This window comes from Phymastichus coffea, unplaced genomic scaffold, assembly GCF_024137745.1.
Source record: "Phymastichus coffea isolate CEN01 unplaced genomic scaffold, Cenicafe_Pcof_1.1 PCOF00288, whole genome shotgun sequence".
NCBI lineage: Eukaryota > Metazoa > Arthropoda > Insecta > Hymenoptera > Eulophidae > Phymastichus > Phymastichus coffea.
Window position 1 is genome coordinate 1 of NW_026707099.1, and position 13,413 is coordinate 13,413.

General features: G+C 35.5%; 2 protein-coding genes across 4 annotated transcripts; one reads left to right on the forward strand and one right to left on the reverse strand.

Moving 5' to 3' along the window:
- Window positions 1-695: 695 nt before the first annotated feature.
- LOC131674724 (xaa-Pro aminopeptidase 3) lies at window positions 696-5,779 on the reverse strand. 2 transcript variants are annotated; one of them, XM_058953562.1, is made up of 4 exons: window positions 5,685-5,779; window positions 1,835-2,770; window positions 1,391-1,753; window positions 696-1,302 (listed from the first exon to the last, which is right to left on the reverse strand). In XM_058953562.1, exons 2-4 carry the CDS (start codon window positions 2,682-2,684, stop codon window positions 1,133-1,135), a joined length of 1,383 nt encoding a protein of 460 aa, XP_058809545.1. In that variant the 5' UTR covers window positions 2,685-2,770; window positions 5,685-5,779; the 3' UTR covers window positions 696-1,132. The 2 variants fall into 2 exon arrangements, with proteins under 2 accessions (XP_058809545.1, XP_058809544.1); XM_058953561.1 differs by lacking the exon at window positions 5,685-5,779 and adding an exon at window positions 2,937-3,274.
- Window positions 5,694-13,128, forward strand: LOC131674723 (proteasome activator complex subunit 4-like). Of its 2 annotated transcripts, XM_058953560.1 has the most exons (14): window positions 5,694-5,827; window positions 5,902-6,194; window positions 6,273-6,413; window positions 6,483-6,651; window positions 6,752-7,305; window positions 7,374-7,696; window positions 7,771-8,764; window positions 8,857-9,130; window positions 9,230-9,251; window positions 9,372-9,616; window positions 9,683-10,258; window positions 10,331-12,124; window positions 12,269-12,502; window positions 12,572-13,128. In XM_058953560.1, the coding sequence occupies exons 2-14, from the start codon at window positions 5,923-5,925 to the stop codon at window positions 12,713-12,715; spliced, it is 5,742 nt and encodes a 1,913-aa protein (XP_058809543.1). In that variant the 5' UTR covers window positions 5,694-5,827; window positions 5,902-5,922; the 3' UTR covers window positions 12,716-13,128. The 2 variants fall into 2 exon arrangements, with proteins under 2 accessions (XP_058809543.1, XP_058809542.1); XM_058953559.1 differs by having other exon boundaries at window positions 9,230-9,616.
- The last annotated feature ends 285 nt before the right edge of the window (window positions 13,129-13,413 follow it).

Genomic DNA, 13,413 nt, shown 5'->3' on the forward strand with positions numbered 1-13,413 from the left:
AGCAATGGTCTTGGCCCTGTACTCTCTGGTAATACACCTTTCCCTGTAATTAATTGCCCACCTGTTAATGCACAGGATCTCAATCAGGACGTTTGGTCATCGCTCAAAGTACCGTCAGGTACGTTTAACTTGTTGACGAGTATGCTTGTTCATTAAAAGTTTAATGTAAGGACTATTACCATGAGTGATACCTAGTTGTGAGAAAAGCGTTTCTTGTTATTCGAAATTTCTGTTGATATATCGTAACGAAGCTCATCTTTCTTATCGATAAATGTTACTTAATACTAATCGGAAAAAAAAGATAACAAAAATCGAAATCGAACATATTATTCAGTCAATTTCTCAAATCGTCTTGAATTCTTGTTTCACAACCGAAGTTCAATACAATTACTGTCAATCTCGAAATGTTTTTGCGTACACCACAAGGCAACAGATAAGGGAGTGAAATGATGCAATCCAGTCATGCGGTTTTCTTAACCGCCTTTATCAAATAATGACTAAATTTATCCATCTACATTTTTTACAGGTCTCGGATGTACGACTGTGATCTACCCGGAGAGTGCAGCACTTGCGGCTGCTCAAATTCACGCACTTCATGATCATTTGGTTTGGTCGCGCCTGCGAGTTAAGCAACTTACCAACTTTGTCACTCTTAAGCAGGCCGATGCTAAACTCCGAACTCTTCAGTTCTAAGCGATCTCTCTCTGATATTTATGTATTAAGATTTAATTGTTATTTTTTTGTGTTTGTGTTTTGTAAGTTGATGCTCTACCTGCTTCTTATTTTTATTTGTTTTTATACAGCACTAAAATTCACTATTTACTGAAGTTGTTATTAATGGTAGCGTTGTTATTGTACGCGCTACTATTGTTTTTACTCGTTGTTCTTTATTGGCTACAAATCTATAAAGTACATCTTTATCCAAACAAACTGGTTTACGAGTAGAGTGACTGTTACATACTTGACTTTTTAATAAACTTATTTCTTTATAATGTACAATCAACCTGCATTTATTTTTTTCTTCTATTTGTAATTGAAATTAATGTTTTCGTTATGTACAAATGTACAATCTTGGTTATTAAATAAAACTTCATTATATACATATAATAGCAGGAATGGGTATAATATTAAATTAAGACTGATTTTTTCGGGCCAGAGCTTCTACATCAGCAGTCTCTTTCGGGCAATTTTGACTAAGAACCACCGGACCATCATCTTGAATTAAAACATCGTCTTCTATTCTTATTCCGAAATTATGGAATTCGAGTGGGGCGTACTGATTTTTTGGATTTACGTAAATGCCTGCATAAAAACGAAACCATTGTTCATTCTTGTTCTTAAATTAATACTAGATTTGTAGAATTATTTATTGAGAAAGAACACTAATTACCTGGTTCTACCGTTACGATCATTCCTGGCTGAACTCTGATACTTCGCGAAATTTTTGGAGTATCGTGAACATCCATACCCAAATAATGACCTACGTGATGTGGACAATACAAGTAAGTTGCCGCTAGTAATTTATTTCCCGTCAAGTCTTTTGGTATTAGACACTCTTCTTGTAAACGTTTGCCGAGAAGATTGCACATGTCGTGATAAACCATATCAAGACTTGGCATTTCTTTCAATTTGTCGATTAAAATCTTCTGAACATCTAGAACGATTTCATACAAGATTCTTTGGTAAGGTGTGAATTTACCATTTATTGGCCATGTCCTGGTAATATCAGAAGAGTACCCATGATATTCACAACCTGAAAAATATTAGAACAACTGTTAATTTTGGTAATTTTAATCAATACTAATTATTTATGTCTTATAGAAATGGGTATTACCAGCATCCATCAAAACCATTTCATTATTACATACAATTTGATTATTTGCAATGTAATGGATAATGTTAGCATTTCTTCCACCAGCTACTACTGGCGGATAAGCTAAAAATTCAGCTCCTTTCATTCTGCACTGATAATCAACTGTAGCAAACAGCTGGTGCTCATTTATTCCAGGTTTGGATTTCTCAATGACTGTTGCTATAGCTGCTGATGCCACATCGCAACTCTTTTTCATTAACTTTATCTCTGCTTCTGATTTGATCAAACGAAATTGATGAATTAAAGTTTTTGGACATGTAAACATTTGTTTCTGACTTAACGTGAGGAGCTGTCCAAGCTTCTTGTGTAATTCTGGTTGAATTATATCATCAGCATCATACCAAATAACACTTTTCTTATTTTGATTCAAAACAGATGTCATATATTTTTCAAATTCTGAAACTGGTAAAGCTTGCTCTACCTCAAATAAAGAAATTGCAGCCTCTACACCTGTTCTTGGACCATCCCACAGTTCAGCATGGGCATCTTTTGGTCTCATAAATAAAGTAGAAGTATAATTACTGCCATTTATAGTTAGCAATAAGATAGAATCTGGCTCCTGGCAGCCAGTGAAATAGAGAAAATCAGAATTTTGTCGAAAGACATATGGTATTTTATCTGACATGTAAACTTTGGATGCTGATGGTATTAAAACAAGTTGTGGATAATTATCAGATAGCACATTATGCTTTGCAATTTTTTCCATGAATTTGTAACGTCTGCGTTTAAACTCATCCTTCTTTATACCTGGTACAACTTCTCCTTCTTTTAGAAGATACGAGTGAGTCTGTGATGTTGGTTGACCAAACATTTGTTGTATAGTATTTTGAGCTGTAGCTTGCTGTACTGCTGTATTGTAAATGATTTTTGAAGAACATTTTGCAATATTTTGAATATCTATAACAGTTAATACAAATTACATATGATAATTTATAGTTTAGGTTACAAAATAGTGTTTTTTAATGGTTATTAATTAAACATCTAGAAAAATAATAAAATCCGTAAAAGCCGGGAAATAACCTATAGAAATAAGAAACTTAATTGTTCAAGGAAGTTTACTTACTTAGTTTATTTATAGAATATTTGCAGAATATTTCCAAACCAGTCAACATTATTTTTATTCTAATCGTAATTTTTTATTTTAAATGTATAAGATAAAACAAAATAAATTTAGAGTTCATTGCGCAAAATACGAGTTGTGAACACTGAACAATATATTCGGTGTAAAATTGATGCATATCTTAAGACATAGATAGACGAACCGAAAGTGCTGATTTAAGATTGATATTCGGACAGAACTATAAAATGTACGATAATTGTGAGTCTTGTGCTCAATTAGTATTCCATTTTATGCTCGAGTGTTGATATCACGCCGTGCAATAATGGCTACTTAAGTCACACGTATGGTATACACTATTTTTATTGAATTATTTTATATTTAACTGTTGGAACGAACAGACCTACTCTCAAAAAATGTAATCGTATGAAGTCAGCGGAGAAGTAAGATATGATATCAATGCACCGGTTAAAGCATAAAAACATTATTTAGCCAATCATAAAATATAATCGTAAAATATAATCTAAAAATATATAAAAAGAATTTTAAATTAGTGCCTAAATAAAACGTTTGAGTTTTATAATTTATCAATTCAAATATTTACCTATTTTTTCCAGTTAAAAACTAATTTTATATTATAAAAATGTATATCACTAAACATAACGATTACTCATTACTCATTAAAAGTGGTTATGGCATAAAATGATTGCATGAATTTTGTAAAATGTCTTATTGGCATTATAATTTCATGTAAGTATATAAAATATTATGATTTAAAAAAATAGAATAATATCAACGCTACCGATTCGAATTCCCAAATTGTGGCATTTTGCAAATGTTTCCTGCGGGTACATATATATGTGGCGGTCGAGCCCCGGTTGGTGCCACCACCTGCGGGCCTAAATCAACGGCGGGAGAGGCGCCTCGGTTCGAATTAGCTGGATTAGGAAGCGAGGCTTAGGAGGATGATAGCGAAGTAATCCGGTTAATCTGCTCATCCTTAAGTGGCTCAGGTGGATCAAACCCCGGCCTGGCGGCCTATATAAGGTCGCCCATCGCAACGCACATCAGTATTAGTCTAACTGCTGCCCGTCGTCGACCCGCTGGTCTTCGTCATCGCCTACAGCCGCTTTCAAGCATTCGCCAGGACATACTATCGTCGCCGAGGAACGCCACCGTCCGCTTAGCCAAGCGTCAGCCACTCTTCCCAAGCAGGTTTGCTCTGCTTGTGACGCTTACGGCCCCCCGACGAGGACGAGCTACCGTATTTCGCTGTACAACGTTGTTTCAAGGAAAAATAAAGATTTCTCAGTGCTTAAGAAAATTCGAGTTCAGCGTGATCTCCTGCGTGATCCCTACCACTTCCTCTATCCGTAACGAGCGTGGATGTACTTGCCAACAACATAGCCAAATATATATGTATCATCTTTTGCGGTTTTGTAAATTTTACGTTATCACGCGTTTCAACTGCTATCGGAATGAATCTTATCAAATATTTCATACAAATAGTAAATATTTATAAATTATTATTAGTTTTCTTATAAAGCACGCCACTACAAGATATGCTGCTAATATGCATGATCGGCAGAAGAACTATACTCGCTATTTTGAAGACGGATAAATAAATGGTTAATCCCGGAGAAAAATAAACGTTAATAAATAAATATTTTAATAAAATTCAGCAAGTTAGAGTGGCTTAAAGAGGTCTAGAATTAAAGAGAGAATAAATATTGTTTAATAATTATAGGTTTTAACTTTATTAAATTCCTATTAATGTTTTTATATAATATTATAATTTTCAAATACTATATAAACATTTCGTTTTCAAACAATTAATGTTGTACATTTATTCATGCAATCATTTTATACCAATACCACTTTTAATGCATATCATAATGTTTAATGATACACACTTTTATAGCATAAAATTATAGTCTTAAAACTGAAAAAAGTGGCTAAATATTTAAATTGATAAATTATAAAACTGAAACGTTTTAGGCGTCAACTTAAAATATAATCGTAAAATATAGCCTAAAAATATATTAAAAGAATTTTATGATTTGCTAAATAATGTTTTTATTATTAATTTATTTAAATTAGCATTGGTTTTGTCGGACTACACTGACTGCGCAACCAAGTACGCATGACCAACATTATTACAATAAGGTCCCACTGGATCTCAGGCATCAGCTGTTCATTAGTGCTCACGTGGTCCACTACATATGTACATATGCGTGAGACATACAGCATGTATACAACACGATAATTGGTATTGATTTACGTGAGTACTTATATTGGCATAACTAAACAATAAATCAGCTTGTTTTTTAATGAAATTCTAATTTTTTCTACAATATTTAATTTAAATTGCACAAAAGAATTTATTATCTAATTACTTTTTAATTGTATTACGCGATTGTATTACTTTCTGTAGACTCTAATTCACTACAATGAGACTAGAACCTTGAGAATGTATATTGTTTTCATTGATTGGTCATTTTTCTTTGTTTATGAAAACAAAAAGCAATCGATTTAAAATTATCAAGTGATTCGGGAAAAGTGTTATAATTACTAAAATGAAACAAATTACTTAATTGTTGAATATCAGTTTGTAATAAAAAACATGCATTCTCTTGTAAATTCAACGCGCTCCCGTATCCTCGTCAGTTCTCTTAGTTCTCTCCTTCCACCCCTTTGTTTCGTTACATTTATAGACCAGTGAAAATAAGAAAAACCATTTATTTAGATACTTACGCGAACATGGAAAGCGTCACTCGGTGGAAACAGTGAGGACAATGAAACGAACTTTTTAAGACTAAAAACCTCTCCAAGGAATTGCTCTGCGAGGCTATTATAAGTGTCACACATCTAGCGAGTTTTATAGTTTTCTACAAAAAGTTAGGTTAACCACTACATATTAATACTGTAATTATTTTCGCGCATTTCTTCATTTATAATTTTTCTGGTGTAGTTGAATCAAGATTCAAGCAACATGGATTTGTTTGAAGAGGAAGATTGTAATCAAAATGATGATTTGATAAGCTCTGGGACTCCAACAGAAGAAATGATAAATGAAAATTTTGACTTCAAGCAAAATTCACCTTTTCAAAAAGAAATTATTTTCAACAAACTTCTTCCGTATGCTGACAAACTTGATGATGAGGCTGATATTTTACTTGCAAAAGTTAAAGCTAATTTAGGACGAAGCGTTATGCTAAGAAAAATTAAACCTGATTGCCTTGTATGGTCAAATATGTTACACAAGTAAGTATAAGTATTGTTGATTGTTGTTTTATTTTTAAGCTATTTGAGTCTTTTCTGAATATTGAATATTCTTTCTAGGTATATGATTTTGTATGATTTGAGATTTACAAAAGAAGATCACATAACATTCATCAAACTGATGTATGAATTAGTGACTATTCCAAACTTAGAGTCCTCTTTAATTGGTGTTTTTGGTTATCGATTGTACTTACTTCTTAGGTATGTATAGTTTTGAAATTAAAAAATGTTATTGTAAGATTATATATTATAACACGTATTTATTTTTAGAAAAGTAGATTTAATAACACCTGACGAATTGGAGCTGCCATGGAGGCCTTTATACAATTTATTTATGCAAGTGATGCCAAAACCATTGCAAATTTCTTTATATCATTACCCCAGTAATTTGAGGAACTTATTAGAGTCTATTATATGCGTAGCAAAATGTTATTTTCCTGTAAGTTTACTGCAATTCTTAATTTATTTCATTAATTATTCCAAGTCTAATGTATTTGATATTTAACATAAAAATCAATTGATTTTTTATTTATTTTTAGTTGACCGCAACACAAGAGATATTAGATGAACTAAGACCTAAAATTTGCCCATTCAACATTCCTACCATGCCAATAGTTATAAAAAGCTTTGAACTATTTTTACCATTACAGCTGAGTGAACAATACAGTTCATTGGGATATGAATTATGGTTTGATGAATTCATGAAATTGTGGCAAGTTTGTAGTTCTAATTCGCATACATGGGCTGGCAGCATGATGCAATTAATGGCTAAATTAGCATGTAATAACATTGGGTACATTGATTGGGAACCTTATATACCTCTAATGTTTACGAGATTCGTTCAAAGCTTTCACTTACCAGTTTACTACAAAAAAATAGCTTATCAAACCATAAGCTATAAAGTTGGTTCTAATGGTATTAGTCTTTGGATATCATCAGTTTTAGGAGGCCAATCTAGTGCTCAAAGTTACTTGGACAAGTTCTTAAAAACTGTAGAAACTTACTTTCATCCTGCAAATTATGGCCACTGGCTAAAAAAGCTTGGCCAATTGTTTGTCAATATTTTGTATTGTGTAGTAATCAGAATCAATAGGTATGATTGAAAATAATTTGAAGTGTCAAGATAAATATCTTAATGCTGTTTTTTTTGTTTTAATGAAGAGAGCGCAACACATGGAAACCAACGTGGAAAAAACCAATTCCAGAATTCTATAAACTAACTGACTCTGACATTGATGCATTTGTCAGTAGTATGATGCCCATTATAGAACTCGGCATATTTAATAAAAGGTGTTCACAGATTTTTTACATCGCTCTTCATCACTTAGCGATTATGAGACCAAACGTTGTGATACCAAAGATATTGGAAAAAGTATATCCTACTCTTAATTCTGAGATTGAACCTCACAAACTTATCACTTCTCTCAACTGCATGGTCTCGATTTCGAGACCACTTGTTCAAGGTTCGCGTATTCCCGATAAAGGTATTTTTAGTTGGTTAATATTATCGCCAAGTAGTTCTCAAATAACCAATCAATCACGAAATTTCTTCTCGCAGCCTATGCATTTCACGAAGGACCTCAGCACGTACTACCGATTCTCTTCACATCGCTTTCGGGCATCGATCCGAATGATTTAAATAAGTGCATGGCAACATTTAATCTCATCGCTACGTATGTCACGATGGTACCGATAGCTGATTGTTCAAAAACCACCGCTGAGTTAACTGAAGAAGAACGCGAGGTATGCGCTGAGACTTCACGTTTTGAGGACTTTGTGTTGCAGTTCATGGATAAGGTGTTTGTGTGGATTGATTCAAGTTCTGTTGAGACTGTTCGTTTAGAGAATCAAACCGATGGCAACGGTAAAAGTCGTTCGGAAGCTATGGCTGAGACTGCACTCAGTCGAGTATTCCTCACACTTTTGGAGCAATGCAGCCATAGCATATTTGTTAGTGCCCTGAACAAACTCAAGTCGTTTATCGTGGAACACGTCCTGGAGACACAAGTCGCTGGTCAAATGGTTGCAACCTTGTGCAAAGTGTTTACCGCAGTCGATAGTCACGAGACGATGAAAGCTCTGTTTCCGTTTTTGTCGGAGAAGGTGCTCGACGCGATAGGTGAAGGCGACGAAGTTATCAAAGCAGAACATCTTGACAATCAATTGCTTTATCCACTGTTACTTCTCAATCGATTGGTTGCCACCCAAGGTCACGTACTAACGCTTTATATGGATACTCTATTCAAAGTTATCGACAAGGCTGTTACGCTGAAATCGCGTGAAGGCAATTTGCTTGGTTGTTTTATAATGAATAACGTATTAATGTCGTTGTCGAGCAGCGCGCATATCACCGACGATCGAAATCTCGACGATCCGCAATATCCTTACATCAAAGATTGGGGACAAACGGTGAAGATCGCCGAGGTGAAGCTTAAGTTTACGATGCCTGGTCCCGATGATTATGCCGTACTGCAAGTGGTCTTCGAGAGATACTTCATGCCTGCTGTCGCTGCTATTGAGAATTATATCAAAACAGGAAATTCATTGTCGAGGTAAGTGTATTTTTTAATCTATTTACAATAATTCTTTGTTTCAGATTAGTACAATCATTTTAATAATACGTCAACTATAAAACAACTTTCAGGGAAGAGTTACAAGTGACGTTGCGAGTAATTTACAATGTCATCGATGGTTGCGATTCAGCTTTGCCGTTCTGGTCGGAGCCTCCGTTGATAGTTCAGTCACATGACATTTGTCTCGAACCCTTTGATCCTATCACGTTGATCACTAGAGGCAACATAAAAATGCCCGATGGTGGCAATGTTCGAACGTACCTCGTGAATCTTATGACCAAATTGCAGGAAATAATGTCGGAAAACGTTGAAGACGACACGAAAAGCTTGACGATTCTACAATTGGTGAGTTTAAAAATAAATTGCAATAAAGCTCACGCAAAACTAAATATTTTTTACAATTAGTTAAAAGTTTTCTATCAAAATTATTTTCTCATATTTTAGATCTGGCAAAATCTTCTTCTCGGTAAGCTGCGAACGGCAGTCGATTCATCATTCAAATTCTCTACAAATTATTGTATATCAAAGCGATTAGTTGAGAACAAAATAATTGGTAGTAAAGGTTGGTTCCCAATGCTCGTTATAGCTCGCGTCAGTGGACAACATCAGATACGCAGAATGTGTCGTACACCAGTGTTCACCGAGACCCATAAGACTATCTTGATGAATATTATGAAGCTGAGTACTAGTCAATACAGTAGGATAAGATCGAAAGCTCAAGATATGATTCAGATAGCTCTTGGTTATTTCCCTAATGTTTATCCAGTTTTGTTACCCTATATCACTAATATATTGCAGAAAGACCCTACTGTCCACCATGATGCCTACAAAGTAAGTGTTTTCGGTGACAAAATGAAAATCCAATTTCATCGCATACGTGATTATGTTTGGTTTTAGGGAATTTTATATTTGCTGGTACAAAGGATTAATCGTCAAGAGCCCTTGTTAGTCAAGCCAGACTGGGAGTTCCTTAAAACTTTGTGGCCTGTTTTGGTGTTATCCCAGCCATCCGAGAAGCCGTCTGTCATTCGTTTGAAAGATGTTATCATCGATATTGTTGTCGAATGTTTTTATACGACCAATCTCAAGCTAGAAATTCCCGACTCTTGCGTATCCATAGCTGCGAATTTTTGGAATAGTAAAATGAATATTCCAGATGCACCACTGCCTAAAGAGGAAGAAGTGAAGGAAGGAATCATCGAATTGAAGAAAGATGGAGAGAAAAATTTGAAAGCTTACGGTGAAATCGTAGACATATTGTTCAAACTGCTACTCGAGAAGAATTTGCATTGGCGCCATAGGATAATGGCTATAAACTTTCTTTATATTTTGATACATCCAGAGCAAGTCTTTCCACCTCAAGTATTGCGTTACTTTTTGCGTTCTTTGATTAACGAATCGATTGACGAGAGAAAGCTTGCAGTGCGAACTATCATGTATCTTCTCAAACAGATCAAAAGAAAATACGCGAAGGTATTTTGGTGATATTAATCGCAATTGTCATTTTCAAGTCTGATTTATTTAAATTATTTGAAATGTTTTTAGATAAATATCGAAATTCCAATGAGCACATCTAGTAATATCCAGCCTGGCTATCGATCAGACAACGCGTGGCTCCAGTACAACTATGAGAATCGACCAATCGACTCGACTTCTTGGGATCAACTTCGCTATGTGCACAAAAATGATGTAGGATATTACGTCTGGCCACAAGAACTTCTGGTTTATGCACCCTCATCGGAAAAATCTCACTTTGATCACAATAATCTGACAGCTCACGAACGCGAAGTATACGAGTTCTTCAACGACCAGCAGAATGTAGACAAACTAATGAAATATTTAAGTCTTGAGGGGGCAAAAGGTCGTTCGCTGAAATTCAACAATGGACGGATGTTCCTCTTCAAATATCTTTTTCGTAACCACGGAGATGCCTTCCTGGATAAGTTTTTGTTGCATTTAGAAAATTTCGTTGCCGATAAGAAGCAGGAAAGCGCTCAAGTGTGCGCAGCCGAGATAATTTGTGGTCTGATCAGTGGCTCCAAACATTGGCCTTACGAGATGAGCGAACGCACTTGGATCCGATTGTTACCTATTATTCGAAAAGCACTGAGCAATCTCACCGTGGAAACTATCAATGATTGGACTGTTGGAATCACATTGTCGACCAAAGACAGAGATCCGAACAAGCTGTACTGGCTGCTCGAGTGTCTCATGGAAGAGTCACCATTGGGCCAAGCCGAAGCGTCGTTTCGCGAGTGTGGCAGATTGACGATTCTTCAAGGTGCTCTAGTATCGTTATCTTGGCGAGTAGAAGAATTATTGCATAGACTACTGTTACACACGGAAAAGAGACTAGAAGAGAATCCATTGCAAAATGTTCGCGAACGTGTCGCTTCGATTCTCAGTACGATTTTCAGATCGAAGCTTAAGTTTGGAGACGAGACAGTTATCGCTGGTAGACCGGATTTCAATGCAAATCAGTTCATTGACAAGATATTTCCCCGACTGCAGTCGTTATTGGAAGAAGACTCGCTTGTATCTATGAAAAAAGAGATCAGAGAAACGCATTCACCAAAGAAAACTGATGAGCAACTTGTGCAAACATTACAGACAGTACACGATTCGAAACTCAAGCTGAGTTCCGAGATATCGGTTGTTAGCCAACCCAATCTTGATTCCAGCAAGTTACAGTCTTTGATGGAAAATCTTTCAATTGTTGGCGAGTTGAAAGGTGATAATGCTTCGTCGTCACTTGCAGTGGATGACAAAATGTTGCAAATGCAAATTAAGTCAGATATATTAGTTGATACTAACTCAACGCAAAATACATCCGTAGAATTGCTAACACCACCGAACGGTACGGATGAAAAACGCGAGAAAAATATTCGTTTGTTAAAGACTGTATGCCGTTGGATACTGGAGATGGTAATGATATCGGGGTTGGATTCATTGTCAAGCTTTTACCGTGTTTATCCCATCATGGCGCAACTTGAAAGCAATGACAAGGATGAGGGTTTGTCAATGGCATGCACACATTCTATGGCTGTGTTGGCTGGAACACTCACTCTACCCGAACACGTGCCTTCAGTTCTCGACGCCATACGCACAGTTTCACAAAGTGCATCATGGTCGGCGAGAGCCAGTTGTTTGGATTTCATGCAGGTGCTCGTGTTTAATAATATGAGCATTTTACTGAGTGACAGAGACTGGATCAAGGATATCGAAAAAATAGTATTAAAGTTGCTTGAGGACGAGAGACTGGAAGTAAGGCAGAAGGCTGGTCAGCTGCTTGGCGGATTGCTGCATTGTACCATTTTACCGGACCAGGAACTCCTTTTGGTGAGCTTTTTTAATTTTTTGTTAACTTCAATTTTTACATTTAATTACTTTGTTTATGCAAATGAGTAAAAATACACTGAAAAAAAAAGTAAAATAAAATTTATGTAGTACTCAAAACAAATAAACAAAACATTTTGTTTGCAGGAGGAGTTTAAAAAGAAAGCGAAAACGAAACTTGGAAGAAAGAAAAAGGGCTCGTCAAACGACAAGGAGGAACTAGCGGAAAATGCGAAAATGTTCAATGCTGTTCGTTTACGTCATGCCGGTGTTCTTGGAATGTGTGCTTTCGTGCAAGCTCACCCATACGACATTCCTAAGCATATACCGCCAATTTTCGAATGCCTCAGTTTTAATCTTAATGATCCTGAACCGATTCCTGTGAGTTTTGTTTATACGTTTTCGATAAATGTTTGCGTGATAATTGATTTTTAACGTGTACTTTTGCAGGCTACTATTCGCAAAACTCTCAACGATTTTAAACGTACGCATTGTGACGGATGGACAGGTCTACAAGGCTTGGCAGAGCATTTCACCGAGGAGCAATTCGCGCTTATGCAAGATTTAACCGTACCGCCTTCATATTACGCGTAAAACATGAAGCGATACTTGGAGGAAATTATTTTTTATGACGACTAATAATTGACAATTGTGATGTAACCGTGTGATCGTTCGATTGTATATTTTGACGACGATAAGATATATAATGTTGTATAAAAAATTGACAAGACAGGAAACGGAGATAGTAAATAGAAATTTATAAATTTATTTTGTATAAGTTTGTTTCCTTTCGACGCGATAATTGTGATACTTATAGTTCAATTTCTATAATATCCAAGCGAGATAACTACTTTAATCGATGTTTTTTTTAACTGCAAAAGCAAAAATTTGATATTAGACGAAAACAAGAATATTTATTTTATCTTGTAAATATAATGGAGTATTGACAACGGCAGATGGGTACTGTATACTGAACGTTTTCGTTTGTATCATTTTTAAGAGAAATAAACGAATATTACATTCTAATATCCTGATGATTTATTTGCCGAACTATGTTGTATTTTCTCTAGAGTTAGTGATAAAGTAAGTTTCACAAACTCTTCACTATCTGTCAATGAAACATACATAATTATGAAAAGCTTTTAAATCTGTATTTGTAGATTGACACGCACGTGGCTCGCTTATTCTGAAGAGCTTATCATCAATTTGAATCGTGGCGCTGCCCAATAAAAGCATATAGGCTTTGCACGTGATTGGTTGTTACAAAAAAATAGTCTGCTCGCTCGTGTGGC